Source organism: Hemicordylus capensis, chromosome 10 (assembly GCF_027244095.1).
Source record: "Hemicordylus capensis ecotype Gifberg chromosome 10, rHemCap1.1.pri, whole genome shotgun sequence".
In the NCBI taxonomy this organism is placed as follows: Eukaryota; Metazoa; Chordata; class Lepidosauria; order Squamata; family Cordylidae; genus Hemicordylus; species Hemicordylus capensis.
The window spans coordinates 16638196-16654708 of NC_069666.1; the positions used below are offsets into that span (position 1 = coordinate 16638196).

Here is a 16513-nt window from a genome sequence, read left to right on the forward strand (position 1 = left end):
TGCTTTGCCTACAGAAGGTCCCAGGTTCAAGCCCTGGCAGCATCTCCAGGTGGGGCTGGGAAAGACTCTTGCCTGAAACCTTGGAGAGACGCTGCCAGTCACTGTAGACCAGCACTGCACAACTCAAATGCCCTGGTGGGCCAGAACCACCCACAACCTGGCATGCAGGGGCCAAGGTCAAATTTTTAGCACAATACTCCATTAGAATTAAAAATATTTATTAGTTACTTGTGGATCTGTTTCTCCTGTCAATGGACCACTGTTCCTTCTAACAGGGATTGCCAGATGTTGTTGACTACAACTCCCAGCATCCCCAGCTGCAGTGGCCTTAGGGGATTATGGGAGTTGTAGTCAACAGCATCTGGGAAATCCCTGTTGGAGGGAACACTGCAATGGACCCATAGTTTTAACCAAGGATAGAATAGGTCCTGCCCCTGCTCAGTCAGTGGGGTCCCTGGAGTGCATGCCAGCCTCAGACAAATGCCAAGTCCTCTCCTCTCCCTAAATTGTTGTTGCTAGTTTCAGGCTGCAATCCTAGGCATGCTTACACGGGAGTAAGCCTCACTGGGCACACCATGGAGCATATTTATGAGAAAGCATGCACAGGATGGCGCTATAAGGCCGTTTCCAGCTGCTGTGTTGCTGCAGGATACCTGGGGCCTCCCTTAGCCCGGCCCAAAACGGTCACGAGAATAGCCTCAGTATAAGCCAGCTTCCTATGTTCCTTCTTATCTACAACAGCCCTCATTTAGTAACCCGCCACCCTCAGCAATTCCCCTTTCAGACATAATGACAGTCTGACGAATTGGGAGTCGAGGAGGCAGAAGACAAGTTCACAGGAGAAGTTGTGAAAGTTCCTCTTCCGATGAGATGGAGAACCAGAAAGAGCCAGAATCACAAGTTCTCCCTGCCCCAGCCTCCTCTGCCTGTCAACACATCCCAAAGGCTGCTTAATCATTCGGCACCTTCTCTTCACATACAGCCCCAACAACGTCACCCTTCCCCTCCAGCTCCCTCTCTTCCTTTCCATGGTTCTGACCTCATTCGCCCTCCTTTGTAGCCTGCTGGACTCCTGCCACTCTCCTAGCCCACCCACACGTGTGTTTATCTTCGGAGCCACCTGCCGCTCGGTCAATATCGGCCTCTTGTCATCTAATCAGCACCATCCACATAGGTGCCAATTTGCACACAACCGTTTCCAGCAACGAGCGGACCCCGATGATTGCTTTTGTGCCTGAATTCACAATGCACAAACATAATCCGGCATGCAACTTCCCCCCAACCAAATCCCTAAAATGCAATTGTGGATTGTCCAGGTCACAGTTCACAATCATACCGGGAAGCCGGTTGCATTTCATAAAGACGGAGATGTCATCTGATGGCACATGTAATACATTTTTCACACGAAAACACTGAGTGTAAACCAATGGATGCTACCAGTTTGCTCCTGTTCCTGCTCCCTCTCTCTCGATCCATACACTGAGATCGAGTGTCTAGCCTCTTCATGCTGTGCCTGCCTTTATGGTTCTTTGTAGCCCAATGGTGCATCAAAATCCACATTCAGCTCCCACTCTGTGATGGACACGTCTTTGTCTGGTTGGGTCTCCATCACTCGGAGTTAAGACTAAGAGATAGTGAGGGTCTCCACACGATCTCTGTGGAGAGCCTGGGAGGGTTCTGCAGGGAGAGTGCCGTAGACGGGCCGCTGCCCACATGACTACCAGCTCTGTCATGGAGCCAGTAGGGGCTGCGGGGATTGGAGGCCGCCCGCCCAGCCCCCAGAAGTCCCAGGACGCATCCTGAAGTCGCAGGGCATCCTGGGGAGACCCCCGACACCGGAAGGCTCGTCTTAGTCTCCCGGGGGTCTCGCCGGGAGACTAAGACGAGCCTTCCGGTGTCAGGGGTCTCCCCAGGATGCCGTGCGACTTCAGGGTCTCCTCACAGGGGTCTCCTCCCAGCGAGACCCTCCTCACGGGGGTCTCCTCTGCCACAGCGCAGAGCCACACTGTGGTGACTCACGATCGGGAAGACAGGAGTTAGCAGAGTGCTCGCTCCGCTGACCCTGTTTAAGGGGAGGGCTTCTTTGTTGGGCTAGCTCCTTTAGCCCAGTTTTCCCCCATTGTGAGGACAGCCTCAATGAGGCCATTCACACCATCAAAAACTGTGGTCTACCCGGGTTTGGTAGTTGTGTGTGCTCCCAATTTTCAGTTGCGTGGAAGCAAGGTAGGATGAAAACCTGAGTAGAAGTGATTGTGTGGAAGCCAGGTAGGAGGAAGGCTCTGGAGGTCACGGTACAGGGAAGCACCGCCGCGCGTAGCCCCGCCCCCCAGAGCTCCAATAAGGCACCACGCGAGTGTGTGGTGCCTTATTGGGATTCCTCCACTTCCCCGAGTGTGCCAGCTCACTCTCCCAACCGCCATTTTGAGGGGTGGGTTCACAGGCAGGTTTGCCACTATGTCACTGCTGGGATCGGGCCCAATTCCAGTGGTTCACACGGACCTGCAAAACCGGTTTTGCACACGTGTGTGAATAGCCTCCATATTTACTTGCAAGGTACGATAAGGAAGCAAAACCCGCCATGCATTCAGCTTCCTTCCTCCATGGATCATGCCCATAACTACTGCCATGTTCTCTTTACTGGGAGCTTTGGGGGTGGGGGTGGGGAAAGGAAATTAAGGTGCAAAGTTGTTCTTGAATGGTGCCTAATTCTAGCCCTATTCCCACACGGGGGTCATTCACACAATCAAAAACTGTGTCCTACCTGGGTTTGGGAGCTCTGTGTGCTCCCCATTTCCGGTTATGTGGCAAGGTAGGCGGGAAACCTGGCTAGCTCTTCCTCCTACCCTGCCTCCACACAATCACTTCGACCCAGGTTTTACAGTGAGAGAGCCGGTAATTGTGTGTGGGGCTGATCCGTCCGCCCAGGGAGGTCTGAGGTCTGTACACATGCACAGTCTAACCAATCGGCTTCTGTGAATAGGCTCTTGTGGAGCCCCGTTGAAACTTCCGGACCCCCTCCGCAACACAGACCTAGACAGGTCTAGCAGTTACGACATAAGACCCACACGGAGCAATCCATTTATTGACCGCCGCAGAATATTACTCAGCCCTTGTTGGTGTCTAACAGATGCCCGCCCAACCTGGCTGCTCCTACTCACCTTCTCTTTGCTGCTGGGGGATGATGGGTGCTTGCTGGGGGAAGGCCTGGCTGATCGGTGCATAGGCGGCTGGATATGCTGCTGGAACACAAACGCAGAATGGTCAAGGCACCTTCTATACGTGGGGAGCACCATTAAGGCGTCACCGATGCTGTAGTGGTCAGCGTGCGGGACTAGGCCCGGGGAGACCCGAGTTCAAATCCCCATTCAGTCATGAGACTAGCTGGGTGAGCCAGTCACTTCTCTCTCAGCCTAGCCTACTTCACAGGGTTGTTGTGAAAGAGAAACTTAAGTATGTAGTACACCACTCTGGGCTCCTTGGAGGAAGAGCGAGATATAAATGTAATAATAATAATAATAATAATAATAGTCTAGTGAGAGGCCCGGCACTGAATCCCTTCCTGGAGATGAAGTGCAGCATCTACAGAGGGGGTGAAGTGCATGCGCCATACAGCTCTCAGTTGCCTTGCACTACATTCCTAGGTGAGGAGTGTCAAGGTGTGACATGGATGGTTTCTATGGCTCCGGAGATCTGGGGAGAACTCTTGAGCAGAGTCTCCTCTAAGAGGGATCTCCAGATGTTGTAGACAGTGGGGCTATTCTCACGATCAGCAAAAATCGGGCTAGGAGAGCCTAGCCCGACTTTTGCTAATCGTGAGAACCACCGGGCTTGGCTGCGAGCAAGGTGGTTCTCGAGCGGCTAATCCGCTCAAGTAGCCCGAGTTGGCGGAGCAAGCGCTCCGCGAACCCAGGCTATCTGATCGTGAATAGCTGCGCCTGCGAGTAGACCCCTGGAGGGGAGGCGAAAAGCTGCCTCCCGGCTCCGGGGGTCTCCCCAGTATGCCCTGTGTGCTCGCGCAGGGCATACTGGGGCTTCCACACGGCCCCCAAGCTCCCCAGCGCCCGCCGGCTCCATCACAGAGCCGGCAATCGTCCCTCCCTGCTCGTGTGCGGGGAGAGCGGGCTTAGAACTGGGGATTCCCAGTCCTACAACTCCCAGAATCCCCAGCTGCAATGGCTTCTGCCTGGGAATTCTGGGAGTTGTAGTCACCAACATCTGGAAATCCCTCTCAGAGGGAACACTGCTCTTGATTGGCATCGTGCTTAGAAGGAAAGATGTGTCATATCCTGAGGTCATTCACACCATCAAAAACTGTGTCCTGCCCAGGTTTGGGAGCTATGTGCGCTCCCCATTTTCAGTTGTGTGGAAGCAAGCGCTCTGTTAATGTCATTCCTTTGCTCGTGGGTCGCCGTGGCATGCGACACACGTAGACCCCCAGCAGACACAAGCAGACCCCCAGCCGGAGCTTGGGGTCTCTCCACTCGCGCGAGGCATCCTAGGACTTCCAGGGGGCAATCCCCACAGCCCCTGCTGACTCCATGACGGAGGCAGCAGTCGTGTGGGTGGTTGATCCGGCTGCCCAGGGCTCCACCGCCTATGGTCTGCGGGGAGAGTGGGCTAAGCCCGATTGCTGTGAATCGCCTGTGCGTGGAAGCTATGTAGAAGGAGAACCTGGGTAGAAGTGACTGAAGCTATTCACACGAGCGGGCAAAACCGGTATAAGGGAGCCCAGCCCGGTTTCACATGCTCGTGTGAACCACCGGGATCGGACCCAATCCTGGTGGCTACATGGCAGCAAGCCCGCCTGAGTAGCCTCCCATTAAAATGAGGTTAAGAGAGCAAGTTCTCCCTTACCCTTGTTTTCCTTATTGTGTGTCATGTGATGGCTCACTGGGTGCGGGGAATCCCAATAATGCACCGTGCACTCATATGGTGCATTATTGGAGCACTTCCCTGCACCCTAACGCCAGGAGCAGCTGGGTGAGCCGCTGGTTGGCTGGACGGGCAATGCATCCACCCAGGGAAGGGTAGGAGATGATCTGCAGGGAAGGAAGTTAAAGTCGCCTTCCCCACAGACCACCCCGGAGATCTTCTCACCAATTATGAGAAGAGCTCCATTGTGTGGAAGCCAAGTAGGAGGAGAACCCGGGTAGAAGTGCTTATGTGGAAGCAAGATAGGAGGAAGAGCTACCCAGGTTCTCCTCCTACCTTGCTTCCTCACAATCACTTCTACTCAGGTTCTCCTCCTACCTTGCTTCCATACAATTGAAAATTGGGAGCACACACAGCTCCCAAATCTGGGTAGAACACAGTTTTTGATGGTGTGAATGACTTCTGTATAGCTATCTGAATCCAGGACTAGATCCTCCCCCAAGTTTTTTGATATTAGAAATCAGGTGGTCATCTTACATTCAGTCCTGTTCCTTTCAGGTTAATGCAGATATAACCTGTATTTAACCTCTACTTTTAAAGGGAGTCGTCTAAATTCAGTGTCTTTGATTAGGGTAAATATGGTACAGTTGGACTGTTCACGTGATTGATTGGAGATGGGTAGGCGCCTAGGGGATCTGTGACCCCATCAGCAGTATATGAGCAGAACTGGTTAGGCTCTGCTAACCAAGGGCTCAGTTATGGCTGCTGACTGTGGGTCACATTGGGCCAATTGTGGCCCATTGTGGCTGCCGAGGGCTCTATTGCTGCGACCGTCAGCTCCACGCCCTGCCCCTCCACGGAAGGTCCTCCCGAGGTTGGGAACCCCTCTTTTAGTGAATGGGGAAGCAACATTATGGGGATCAACATAACGTCGGCAACAGAAATGCAAGGACCATTGACAAAGGTGGAAGGGGGTTGGGTTAGAAATAGCCTGGCTGCAGATGTTTCCCCACCTCTGGACAAGCGGAAGTAACACCCAACTTCCTTCTTTAGCTTTCAGCTGAAATGGGCCATATTTTTAAAGAAGGTTTTCCATACAATCAAGGGAGGAGGATTTCTAAAGAATGTTTATTTATTTATTTATTAGATGTATATACCGCTCTTCCAAAACGGCTCAGGGCAGTTCACAACACAACCAGGCCATTCTCATGATCGCAGAAAATCGGGCTAGCCTCCACTAGCCCGATTTTCTGCGATCATGAGAACCACCAGGCTGGGCTGCGAGCCCGGTGGTTCTAGAGTGGGTAACCTGCTCAAGAACCCCTGCCCTAAAACCAGGTTTGCCGAGTGAGTGCTCCGCAAACCTGGTTTTGAAGATCGCGAGTAGCCGTGGCGCAGCTCCACGCCTACTCACGAGGAGACCCCTGGAGGGGAGGTGAAAAGACGACAGGATGATCGTCTGCGGGGAGGTAAGCGTTTTCGGGCTTCTTCCCCGAAAAATAGAGAGCCCTTTCTCACTGCACGTGAGAAAGAGCTCCATGTTTCTTCTCCTAGAGATGGAGCTGAATGGTGTTTTGAAGGAACTTCCATATTCATTCCTGGGAACATATGGGGAGCTTCTCTCGCCTTTTGTTGACAGTGAGAGAGAATCCCTATAACCAGGTCCCTCTGTGCCAAAGGATAAACAAACAAAAAAACCAACCTTTTTCTTACGTTTTAAAAGTTTTGCAGTTTTAAGTTTAAAGTGCTGACATGTGAAATTTGTTTGTTTTATTTGGGTGTGTTTTATCTGTATGCTGCTTACTGGCTTTGTTTTGAGAGCTGCCCTGATAACAATAATTATCAAGCAGTGATATAAATAAAGTTGTTGTTATTAATAAGCCCATTCACACGATCAAAAGCCGGGTGGGAGGAGCATCCGGCCAGGATTCCAGGCCCTTGTGTGCTCCCCAGAACCAGCCATGTGCTGGCAAAAATCAAGCTGGGAGGAGGAGGAAGTGATCGTGTGCTAGCTGTCATCTGGATAGTATGGTGGCAGGCAACCAGCATCGTTTACCCAGTACTGTACTGAGGGTGGAGGAGAAGCACTTCCTGCCCTATCTTGCCCAGATCCTAGCTAGCACACTTTCACTCAGTTTTTGTCAACACACGGCAGTTCTTGAGAATGGGTCTGGGTTCCTGACCGGACGCCCCTCCCACCTAGCTTTTGATTGTGTGAATGGGCTTATTAATAACAACAACTTTATTTATATCACTGCTCGATAATTATTGTTATCAGGGCAGCTCTCAAAACAAAGCCAGTAAGCAGCATACAGATAAAACACACCCAAATAAAACACAAAAAAACGCTAACTGAACAAAGAGGGGCGTTTTTAAAGTGGCGGCTTTCTTTATTGAGCAGGGGGAGAGCAAGTGGCCCTATCCATCCCCAGCACAGCATCCCTCCAGTGGCTGTGGCTGGTGCCTATCTTATGTTTCTTCTTAGACCGTGAGATAGATAGATAGATAGATAGATAGATAGATAGATAGATAGATAGATAGATAGATATTTTGATGTAAACCGCTTTGGGAACTTTTGTTTCTGAGATTCTCCCTCCCAGTCACGAAAAGGTGGGAGAGAGAGATGATCCTAAACTAGTCTTAGTCTCGTTCTCGGCCAATTATTCATTAGAATTGCTCCAAACGCAACAGGCCCACCAGGTTACTGGGTTTCCAGATCTAATCACTTCACAATCTAGAACCAGCAAATTTCTCTCAACTCTTGTCTCAGACTGAAGAACCTGATGTACAGACGTTTTAATGTATAAAATGCTAATGAGTTCCATATATCAGTCAAGAAAACAACCGGTAATGGCTGTGCTATCCTCCCTGTTTACAGGTGCTATCAATACTTTTCAGGTCTGAAAAAAGTCTCTCTTAAATGGCTGAGAAAGAATCAAATGCTTGATCCAGTTGATGGAGATCCCCATGTTCTGCATGGGGATCTCCATCCAAGCTAAGCATCATGCCTCCTTTCTAGAACACACACACACATATTCCTGAAAAGCTCTCCACCCCTAATTGGTATGGACCAGCCAGGGATCCCTAGAGAAGGAGCAACCAGGGACCCCAAGGGAAGGAGTAGGGAGAGCTTTTTGCCTTCTCCAGAGCATCCTCAACGCAGCTGACTCTTTTGCACACACTCATCTAAGTGCCATGAGAAGATGGAAACGAAGAAAGACGTGGGACGGAAAGAGAGAAAGATGGACGGCGGAAGGAGCGAGAGGGGCGGGGGGAGGACAGGCAAAGCAAAGTTCGGAGACCTGCATAGTGCTGCATGCCTGCGTAGGCTTGTTGGAGGGGGTCTGCCACAGTGGGACTTTGAGCTGGGGAGAGAAAAGAAGGAAGAAGGAAGAGAAAAGTAAGCAAAGTCAACCAGAGGAGAACAGCTCTCAGAGCAGTGCAGTAAGGGGGTCGGAGCTGGGGGGGGGGGGCGAACCGTATCAGATGCCCCCTTGATTTCCCATGCCACTTTCGTCCCTGTTCAAAGCCTGATGACACATTAGGGACAGGGAACCTTTCAGACAGCACAGAACTGTGCGACATGAAGAGACTGCATGCAGGCTGGAAGCAAGAGCTCACTCAGCCTCCACACACTCCTGCAAGCTTGTTTGCGGGATCTCATCGTCTGGTCAGGCAGCCGGCAGGGACCTCGTGTGATTTCTACAATGTTACAAATGGCGCAGCGGGAAATGACTTGACTAGCAAGCCAGAGGTTGCCAGTTCAAATTCCCGCTGCTATGTTTCCCAGACTATGGGAAATGCCTATATCGGGCAGCAGCGATATAAGAAGATGCTGAAATGCATCATCTCATACTGTGCAGGAGGCGGCAATGGTAAACCCCTCCTGTATTCTACCAAAGACAACCATAGGGCTCTGTGGGCTCCAGGAGTTGATACCGACCCGACGCCACAAGCTGCTGGCCAGTTCTTGCTTTACACCAGGGGTTCTCAACCTTGGGTCCCCAGATGTTGATGGACTTCAACTCCCATAATCCTCAATCAAAGGCCATTGGGGCTGGGGATTATGGGAGTTGAAGTCCAGTAACATCTGGGGACCCAAGGTTGAGAATTCCTGCTTTACACCAATAATCCATCCTTTCCCCCATTTGGCAGAAAAATACTTAATGGAAAGAGGTGGGTTAATCCTGGAGACTAAGAACTGGCCAGCAGATAGGGCCGTGGAAATGGCACAAGGTCCCTGCCAGCCATCGGGTGAGATCCCTCAGGGAAAGACAACACAAACCTGTGGGAGTTTACTTCCTTATGTTGCCCCACTTCCCACCATTATTGTCACATACCTGAAAGAGGCAACATTGGATCAGGTCCAGTGGAACCTTTTTCTCCATGGGAACTGGCCATGCACCTTTGTGGGGTTTTTTTGCTGGCAGAGGTGGAATGGATCCACACCTGAGACCCCAGAGGCATCTTCCAGCCCCACACCTATCAGGGTGGCCAAGGAAGGGAAAGTCCAGGCTGCAGATACACACAGCTCTCTGAGGTACCCTCCTCCAGGATCCACTCAGTGCACAGCCGGGATTCACTCAGACTGTCTCCGAGTGTGAAACTGATGGTCAGGATGGGCCCCAGCATGACCTGGAGTGGATAATCCCGAGGAAGCGGGGAGGAGCCAACCTCGGCAGATGGGTCCACCCCGACAGCAAACCTCCAGAGCCACCAACACTAGAGCCAGAAGAGCTTGATGCTCCCGTGGAAGCTTCAGAGGGCCTGAAAGCTCCAGCAACCTTCAGTCAGCAGTCGGTCCGCGTCCAGTACCAACTTTCCCAAAGCCCTGTCTCCAGGAGAGAAGGCAGCAGGAAGCCCAGGCCAAGTTCCCACTATGGAGGTGGAGCATAGTTCGCCTCTTAGAGCTTGCCTCATGATAGGTCTTCTCGGGATGAGGGGGAAGCCAACTCAAAGGCCTCCTCAGGAGTAGGGCTTCCCAGGCAAAGCAAGAAAGGGAGTGGTCCATTATGGACAGCGCCTCTAGAGAACCTCAGCTCAGCTCCCGGTATCCTGTCTTGCTCCTGCCCTGTTGATGGGTCGGAATCAAGGCTGGTTCTTAAACAGGTCTAAATCAGGGTTTAAATCAGGGCTGCTCAACTTTGGCCCTCTTGCAGATGTTGGCCGACAACTCCCATGATCCCTGGCTATTGGCCACTGTGCCTGGAAGTTTTTCACACCCGGCTTTTAGTTCGCATCTCCTCCCGAACGGAGGAGGTGCATTCACATATCAAACAAATGTACTCTGAAGTCCCTGCGAGCTCTCGGGGAAGCACACAATTTGGGTTTTCCATTGCACATTAGAGTGTAGCATGATTTATATCTGGGGTAAAAAAACCCACCACTTTTTGCAGCATTTGGGGGGGGGGGCAATGCCGAACTCAGAGTAAAGCCTCTCAATCAAGCCTGCTGTCTGGGAAAGCTCCTGGGGATTATGGGAGTTGTAGTCCAAAAACAGCTGGGGGACTAAAGATAAGCAGGCCTGGCCTAAATCCTGCCTTCCTCTAGCTCAGGCCTGCCTTGCTACCAATCACTGGCCCTGCAGCTTGTTTGCCCCTGAGAAGAGACACGGACTTAGGGGGCTACAGTCAGGAGTAGCAGTGTGTTTCCGTGGTGCATCGTCTCCAAAAGCTTCCAACACACACATGCGCATGCAAACACACACACACCCCATAATAGGGACCTGACTCTTTATCCTGTCAGATCATTGGTCCATCTAGCTCAGTATTGTCTACACAGACTGGCAACTCCTCTAGGGTTGCAGGCAGGAATCTCTCTCAGCCCTACCTTGGAGATGCTGCCAGGGAGGGAACTTGGAACCTAGATGCTCTTCCCAGAGCGGCTCCATCCCCTGAAGGGGATATCTTACAGTGCTCACACTTCTAGTCTCCCATTCACATGAAACCAGGGCAGACCCTGCTTAGCTAAGGGGACCAGTCATGCTGGCTACCACAAGATCAGCTCTCATTATAGCAGAAGCATCATTCCATCAGGGGTGAGATTCCACGCTCTGTGCTCATGTTCTGCACAGTATGGTCCATATGCCATCCCTGCTGAGTTTTCCTCTTAGGATCTCAAAAGGGCCAATCTCTTCTCTCCCAGCCAATCGCAGGTGGTTCAACCTGCACCCCCACGAGCCAGGTGGTTCCCCGCCCCTTTCCCCTTGCCAGCAACCTACCTGGGTATGGATGGATGCCATTGGTGTAAATAGTTTCTGATGCTGGCTGCCCATTGGTCTGGGGTGGGAGAGGGCTGAATCCATTCACCCCGATGGGTGTGGCTATGCTGGGGACAGGGGCTGTGCTGATCCCTGGAGGTGTGCTTGTACCTGAGCCACAATGGAGACAGAGCAAAAGAGAGGAAATGAGGAACGTTGACTTGGCAAGACTGGTTCAGACACGGGAGCATGGCCCCAGAGAGGAGGTGGGAGAGAGGCATGTATACAGCCAAACCAATGAGATGCCAGAATGCTAAACTGACTGCAAATAAGAGCCGATGGCTGGGGAGGGGAGCACACCTTGAAACAGAGCTGGGTAAGTGATGTGGCTTGGCCGTCTCCTTCCTGCCCACATCGCAGCCAGCACACAATCACTTCCCCCTCCTCCTTCCTCATTTTTTGGCCAACGCATGCCTGTTTCTCAGGAGCACGCACAGGGCTGGGAAACCGGGCTGGATGCTCCCAGAAACCAGCTCCCGGTCATGAGAACCAGGCCAGAGTACAGGCAATCTCTGGTCCTCCAGTTACGAGCATCCCATCATATGACTACAACAATCGGAAAGGTCATGGTCAACTGATTCATCTTCTGGAGTGACAGGAGGGCTACCAAGGCACAGGCCCCGATTCAGCACCGGCAGCTTGAGAACTGCAGAAACAAAATGGAAGGGGTGTGTTTTGGGTGAGGGTGGGATGCTCACCTGATGAAGGAAAAACAAGTTATCTCCTTTACTCATTCTAGCCACCCCTCCAGTCCCACAGAAATCAAAAGCAATGTGAAATTGACTGGACCAGATTCATGGCAATTTCTGACCCAGTCAATTTCAGCAAAAAGAGAAACGGTTTCAGAACCTTTCTAGCCTATGGGAGGTGGCGTGTGTATGTGTGATTAATCCTGGATATCAGTGTTCCTGTAACAGGTATTCCCAGATATTGTTAACTACAACCCCCATAATTCCCACCCAAAGGCCACTGCAGCTGGGGATACTGGGAGTTGTAGTCAACAACATCTGGGAATCCTTGTTACAGGGAACATCGCTCACTGTCCCATATGTACCTACTAAGGTCGCACTAAAATCTACACGCATCTGTTGCAAAAGTGCAGGCTGCGCATGGTTCTTAGTACTCACATTGGACTTTATATTGTATAATTTGTCATGGTGGAAAAACCAGAAAAACTAGTAGGACTGGAAACCAAAACCTAATGCAGTTAATGATGGTTCCACAATGTAGCCTCTAACAACACAAGCTGTCTACTCGGAAGTAAGCTACTCCCAGGAAGGTATGCAAAGGATGCCGCATTAGCCTATGATAAGCTGTCAACAATATACTGCCTGAATGTGGATATGTGTAACCATGCACATGACACATGAGCACTGCTTTGCACCCCTGGAAGCGACTGTTCAATCTTTACACAATGGTTGTTCCTCGTCTTTACTAACTTGTGGAGAAGCTCTTGGAAAGAGCTTGGAAGTGGTCTAGAATCTCAGCTATGGCAAATGTTGGCTGACATCCAAATGTGGCAATGCAGGACGTTGTATCTGGGACAAATCCAAAGCGGAGTAGGCCCCGCCCCCATATTTCCCACTCCCCCTTTCGCCTCTCCATCCACCAGACTGGAACTTCACAGCAAAGTGTCAGACAATACAGTGAGGCCATTCACACAATTGGAAACGGTGTTCTGTCTGGGTTTGAGAGTTGCGTGTGCAGCTAATTTTCGGTTGTGTGGAAGCAAGATAGGAGGAAAACCTGGACAGACGTGATTGTGGGGAAGCAAGGTAGGAGGAAAAGCTACCCAGGTTTTCTTTCTACCTTGCTCCCACACCATCACTCCTACCCAGGTTTCCCTCCTACCCCACATGAGGCGGCGCTTCACACGACACGTGCAAAGTGCCTGACGGGGTTCTGCGGGGAGAGCGGAATTTCCCTGCAGACAAGCAGCCGCTCGTAGCTGGGCGGCCAGACTGGAGAGACCCCCGATACAGAACATCCTGGAGAGACCTACTCATGTGTCACTCTGCACCGTGGAGACACAGGAGCAAAGAGATGAGGTTAATGAAGTGCTCGCTCCGTTAGCCTAATTCAAGGGGAGGGTGTTCTAGGCAGGCGAGCCGTCTTGGGAGCACCGGGCGCGCCTGTGAGCTCAGTGGTTCCCACATGGCACGGAAAGCGGGCGAAGCTCCCTGAGCCCGCTTTCCGTTGATTGTGGGAATAGTCTGCATCGCTTCTACCCAGGTTCTCCTCCTACTTTCCTTCCACACGACTGAAAATTGGGAGCACCGCAGCTCCCAAACCTGGGGAGAACACAGGTGTGGGAGACCTCAGTATTTTCTAAGAGCAATCTGGCCCATTTTCTGAATACGTTTCAAAACGTTAAGCAAGCTTCATTAGAAAGGGGAACCAACTAGCACCATTCTCTGATCTCTCGTCTCTTCAGGATTCAACGCACAGCAAAAGCCTTGCTCCCCCAATCATGCTGTCTGCCACCTTTCTGCTTCCGGTTCGAGAGTCGCCCTTCTGCTCTGGGCGAGCACAAAGCTGATGCACTAGCGACATGCACTAAATCTGTAGCTTGCTTTCCAGCTCCTGGACCCCAAGCTCTCCCTGGTTTCTCAGGTGCAGGCAGTGGCCAGGAGTGTTTTTTTTAATCAGGTTCGGCTGATACTTAGCTATGTCCATTTCCAGAGGCGAATGACCTTAGAACAGTGGTACATATGCTGGTAACCTCCAGGCTTGACTACTGTAATGCGCTCTACGTGGGGCTGCCCTTGTACATAGTCCGGAAACTACAATTGGTACAGAATGCAGCAGCCAGACTGGTCTCTGGGACAACAGGAAGGGACCACATAACACCGGTTCTAAAAGAATTGCACTGGCTGCCGATATGTTTCCGGGTGAAATACAAAGTGCTGGTTCTTACCTATAAAGCCCTTAACGGCTGAGGTCCGGGCTAAGAGAGCGCCTCCTTTGTCATAAGCCCAGCCACTTATTACAATCCTCTGGAGAGGTCTGGAGAGGCCCAGTTACGGATGCCACTGGCTCGTTTGGAGGCGACCCATGACTGGGCTTTCTCTGTGGCTGCCCTGGGGCTGTGGAAATAGGCTCCCTGCTGAAATTAGAGCATCTCCTTCTCTCTTTGTCTCTCTTGTTCTCGCAGGCTTTTAATTAGAATTAATTTTAAGAATCTTAAAACTTGTATTATTAATATATATATTATCCTATTGTCGTTTGATGTATTTTAATTTGTAACTTTTAAATGGAGATGTACATATCAGGCGGTATAGAAATATGAGAGAGAGAGAGAGAGAGAGAGAGAGAGAGAGAGAGAGATGGCACTACTGCACTGCTTCTGCAACCAGAGGCCTGCCTCATCTGCCTGAAAGTGCACTTCTGTGCAAAAGCATGGCCATGCAAGAGTACAAGTCTTCACGCAACAATGCACTCTCCTTTTGCTAGTGCAATTGTGTTCATGATGCAAGGGCTTCATTAGTCCGCATGTCTGCCATGTTGTCTCTCCCCCGCCCCACCACCCCTTGTCAACAACATTGTTTGGAAAAATCTTGAGGAAGAAAGAGAGACTTCTGATGAAAAGGACACAAAAAGGCAATTATGCAAATATACGAGAGATGGCTTTGATGTTGGTAGGTTCTTTTTCAGGTTTGTCAGAATCGGTAGGTTGGCATGGATTATGCTTGGCTGTCTAGAATTACTCAGCCCTTTCACCTGCTTGCTTTCAAACATCAAGACACAGTGGCCAACATCTTGACTGACACTGCCCTTGTGCCAGGATATAGGACCATAGGAAGCTGCCATATACTGAGTCAGAACATTGGTCCGTCTAGCTCAGTATTGTTTTCACAGACTGGCAGCGGCTTCTCTAAGGTTGCAGGCAGGAATCTCTCTCAGCCCTATCTTGGAGATGCTGCCAGGGAGGGAACTTGGAACCTAGAAGCTCTTCCCACAGCTTGATCCCCCGTGATCAAGTGGGAGGCGGCAGCAGGGTGGGCCAGTTTTCAATCCACTCTTGGTAAAATGTTGGGGAGCACACAGGAGCACAGGAAGCTGCCATATACTGAGTCAGACCATTGGTCTATCTAGCTCAGTATTGTCTGCACGGACTGGCAGCAGCTTTCCAAGGTTTTAGGCAGGAATCTTCCCCAACTCTACATGGAGGTGCTGCCAGGGATTGAACCTGAGACCGCCTGCATGCAAGCAGATGCTCTCCCACTGAGTTACGGCCCCATCATGTGATATGTTACAGCAGACAGTGCTCACATGCAGTCTCCCATCCAATTTCAAACCCGGACAGAATCTGCTTAGCAAAGGGGGCAATTCATGGGGGCAGTTCATACTACAAGACCAGCTCCCATCATACCCAGCTCCCGGGGGATCGTGTGAATGAGCCTAGTGTCTATCAGACATCAGCAGCCCGGCCACAAAACACACAAGCCCCTCACAAAGCCAGACCTCTTGTGCCTGGCTGCATTTCCCCCAGCTCGGCCCCCTGAGAAACCGCCCGAGTGCCGAGCGCCCGGTACCTGATGAGGGTGTCATGGGGGCAGCGACCAGCCCGCTCACGTTGAAGGCAGCCATCTGCTGCATCTGAGCGGCTGCGATGGCAGCCATGGGGTTGAGGCAGGTTCCTTGTGCTGCGGCCATCAGGGCTGCCTGCTGCTGCTGCATGATCTTAAGGGAAGAAAGACAGGCATGGGGAGAGAGAAGGAAAAGCAGCGGAAGGAGCCGGAGGGGGGTGAGCAGGAGAGGGATGGGAGGGAGTGCAGGGGAGAAAGCCGAGGACCCAGAGAAGGAAGGAGGGGAGAAAGCAGAAGGTGAGAGTTAGTGTTGCCTTGGTCCAATCTGTGGAATAATAAGGACCAAGCTGGACGATACGCTGATTGCCCAATGTGCTAAGACAGGGCTGCACAACCTGGGCCCTCCAGCTGCTGTTGGACTACAACTCCCATCACCCCCAGCACAGTGGCCAAGAGTCAGGGATGACAGGGGCTGTATCTGCAGGAGGACCGGTCAGGGGCAGATTAACCACTGCTGCCCATAGGCAAATAGGGCAAATCTCCCCCCCCCCATTTTGTCTCTAAAATTCGCTGCTGGCAATTTTTGACAAAAAGGGGAGGATTTCCCCTCACCCCCCCTCCCCGCAGCTACCACAGCCCCCAGAGAGGCACGGCAAAATTTGAGGAGCGGTAACTTGCCGCTCCTCAAATTTTGCCGCTGTCGCCAGATGCCTCCTCTGCCTATGCGTTAATCCACCATTGGCCAAAGCTGTGCAAATGGACAGGAACTTTTCCCCTGGGTCAGAGAGTAGTCACAGGAGGCTCACCTGGTTTGGGATAATAAGAACGGAGGAAGCTGCCTTATACTGAGTCA

General features: G+C 51.6%; 1 protein-coding gene across 17 annotated transcripts in view; it reads right to left on the minus strand.

The window, feature by feature from the left end:
• The window catches only part of CELF6 (CUGBP Elav-like family member 6), a 243916-nt gene that overhangs the window by 31580 nt on the left and 195823 nt on the right, over positions 1-16513 (minus strand). For 10 of the 17 annotated variants that reach the window (XR_008311402.1, XR_008311403.1, XM_053272152.1 and 7 more), the window contains 4 exons: positions 15667-15814; positions 11093-11242; positions 8175-8237; positions 3159-3239 (listed from right to left, as the gene is read on the minus strand). Coding sequence is in view for 15 of the 17 variants with exons in the window: in XM_053272152.1 (XP_053128127.1) it covers positions 3159-3239; positions 8175-8237; positions 11093-11242; positions 15667-15814 (442 nt within the window). In the remaining 2 variants the exon portion in view is untranslated. The remainder of the gene's footprint in view (positions 1-3158; positions 3240-8174; positions 8238-11092; positions 11243-15666; positions 15815-16513) is intronic. The other 7 variants (XM_053272144.1, XM_053272140.1, XM_053272150.1 and 4 more) reach the window with 4 other exon arrangements.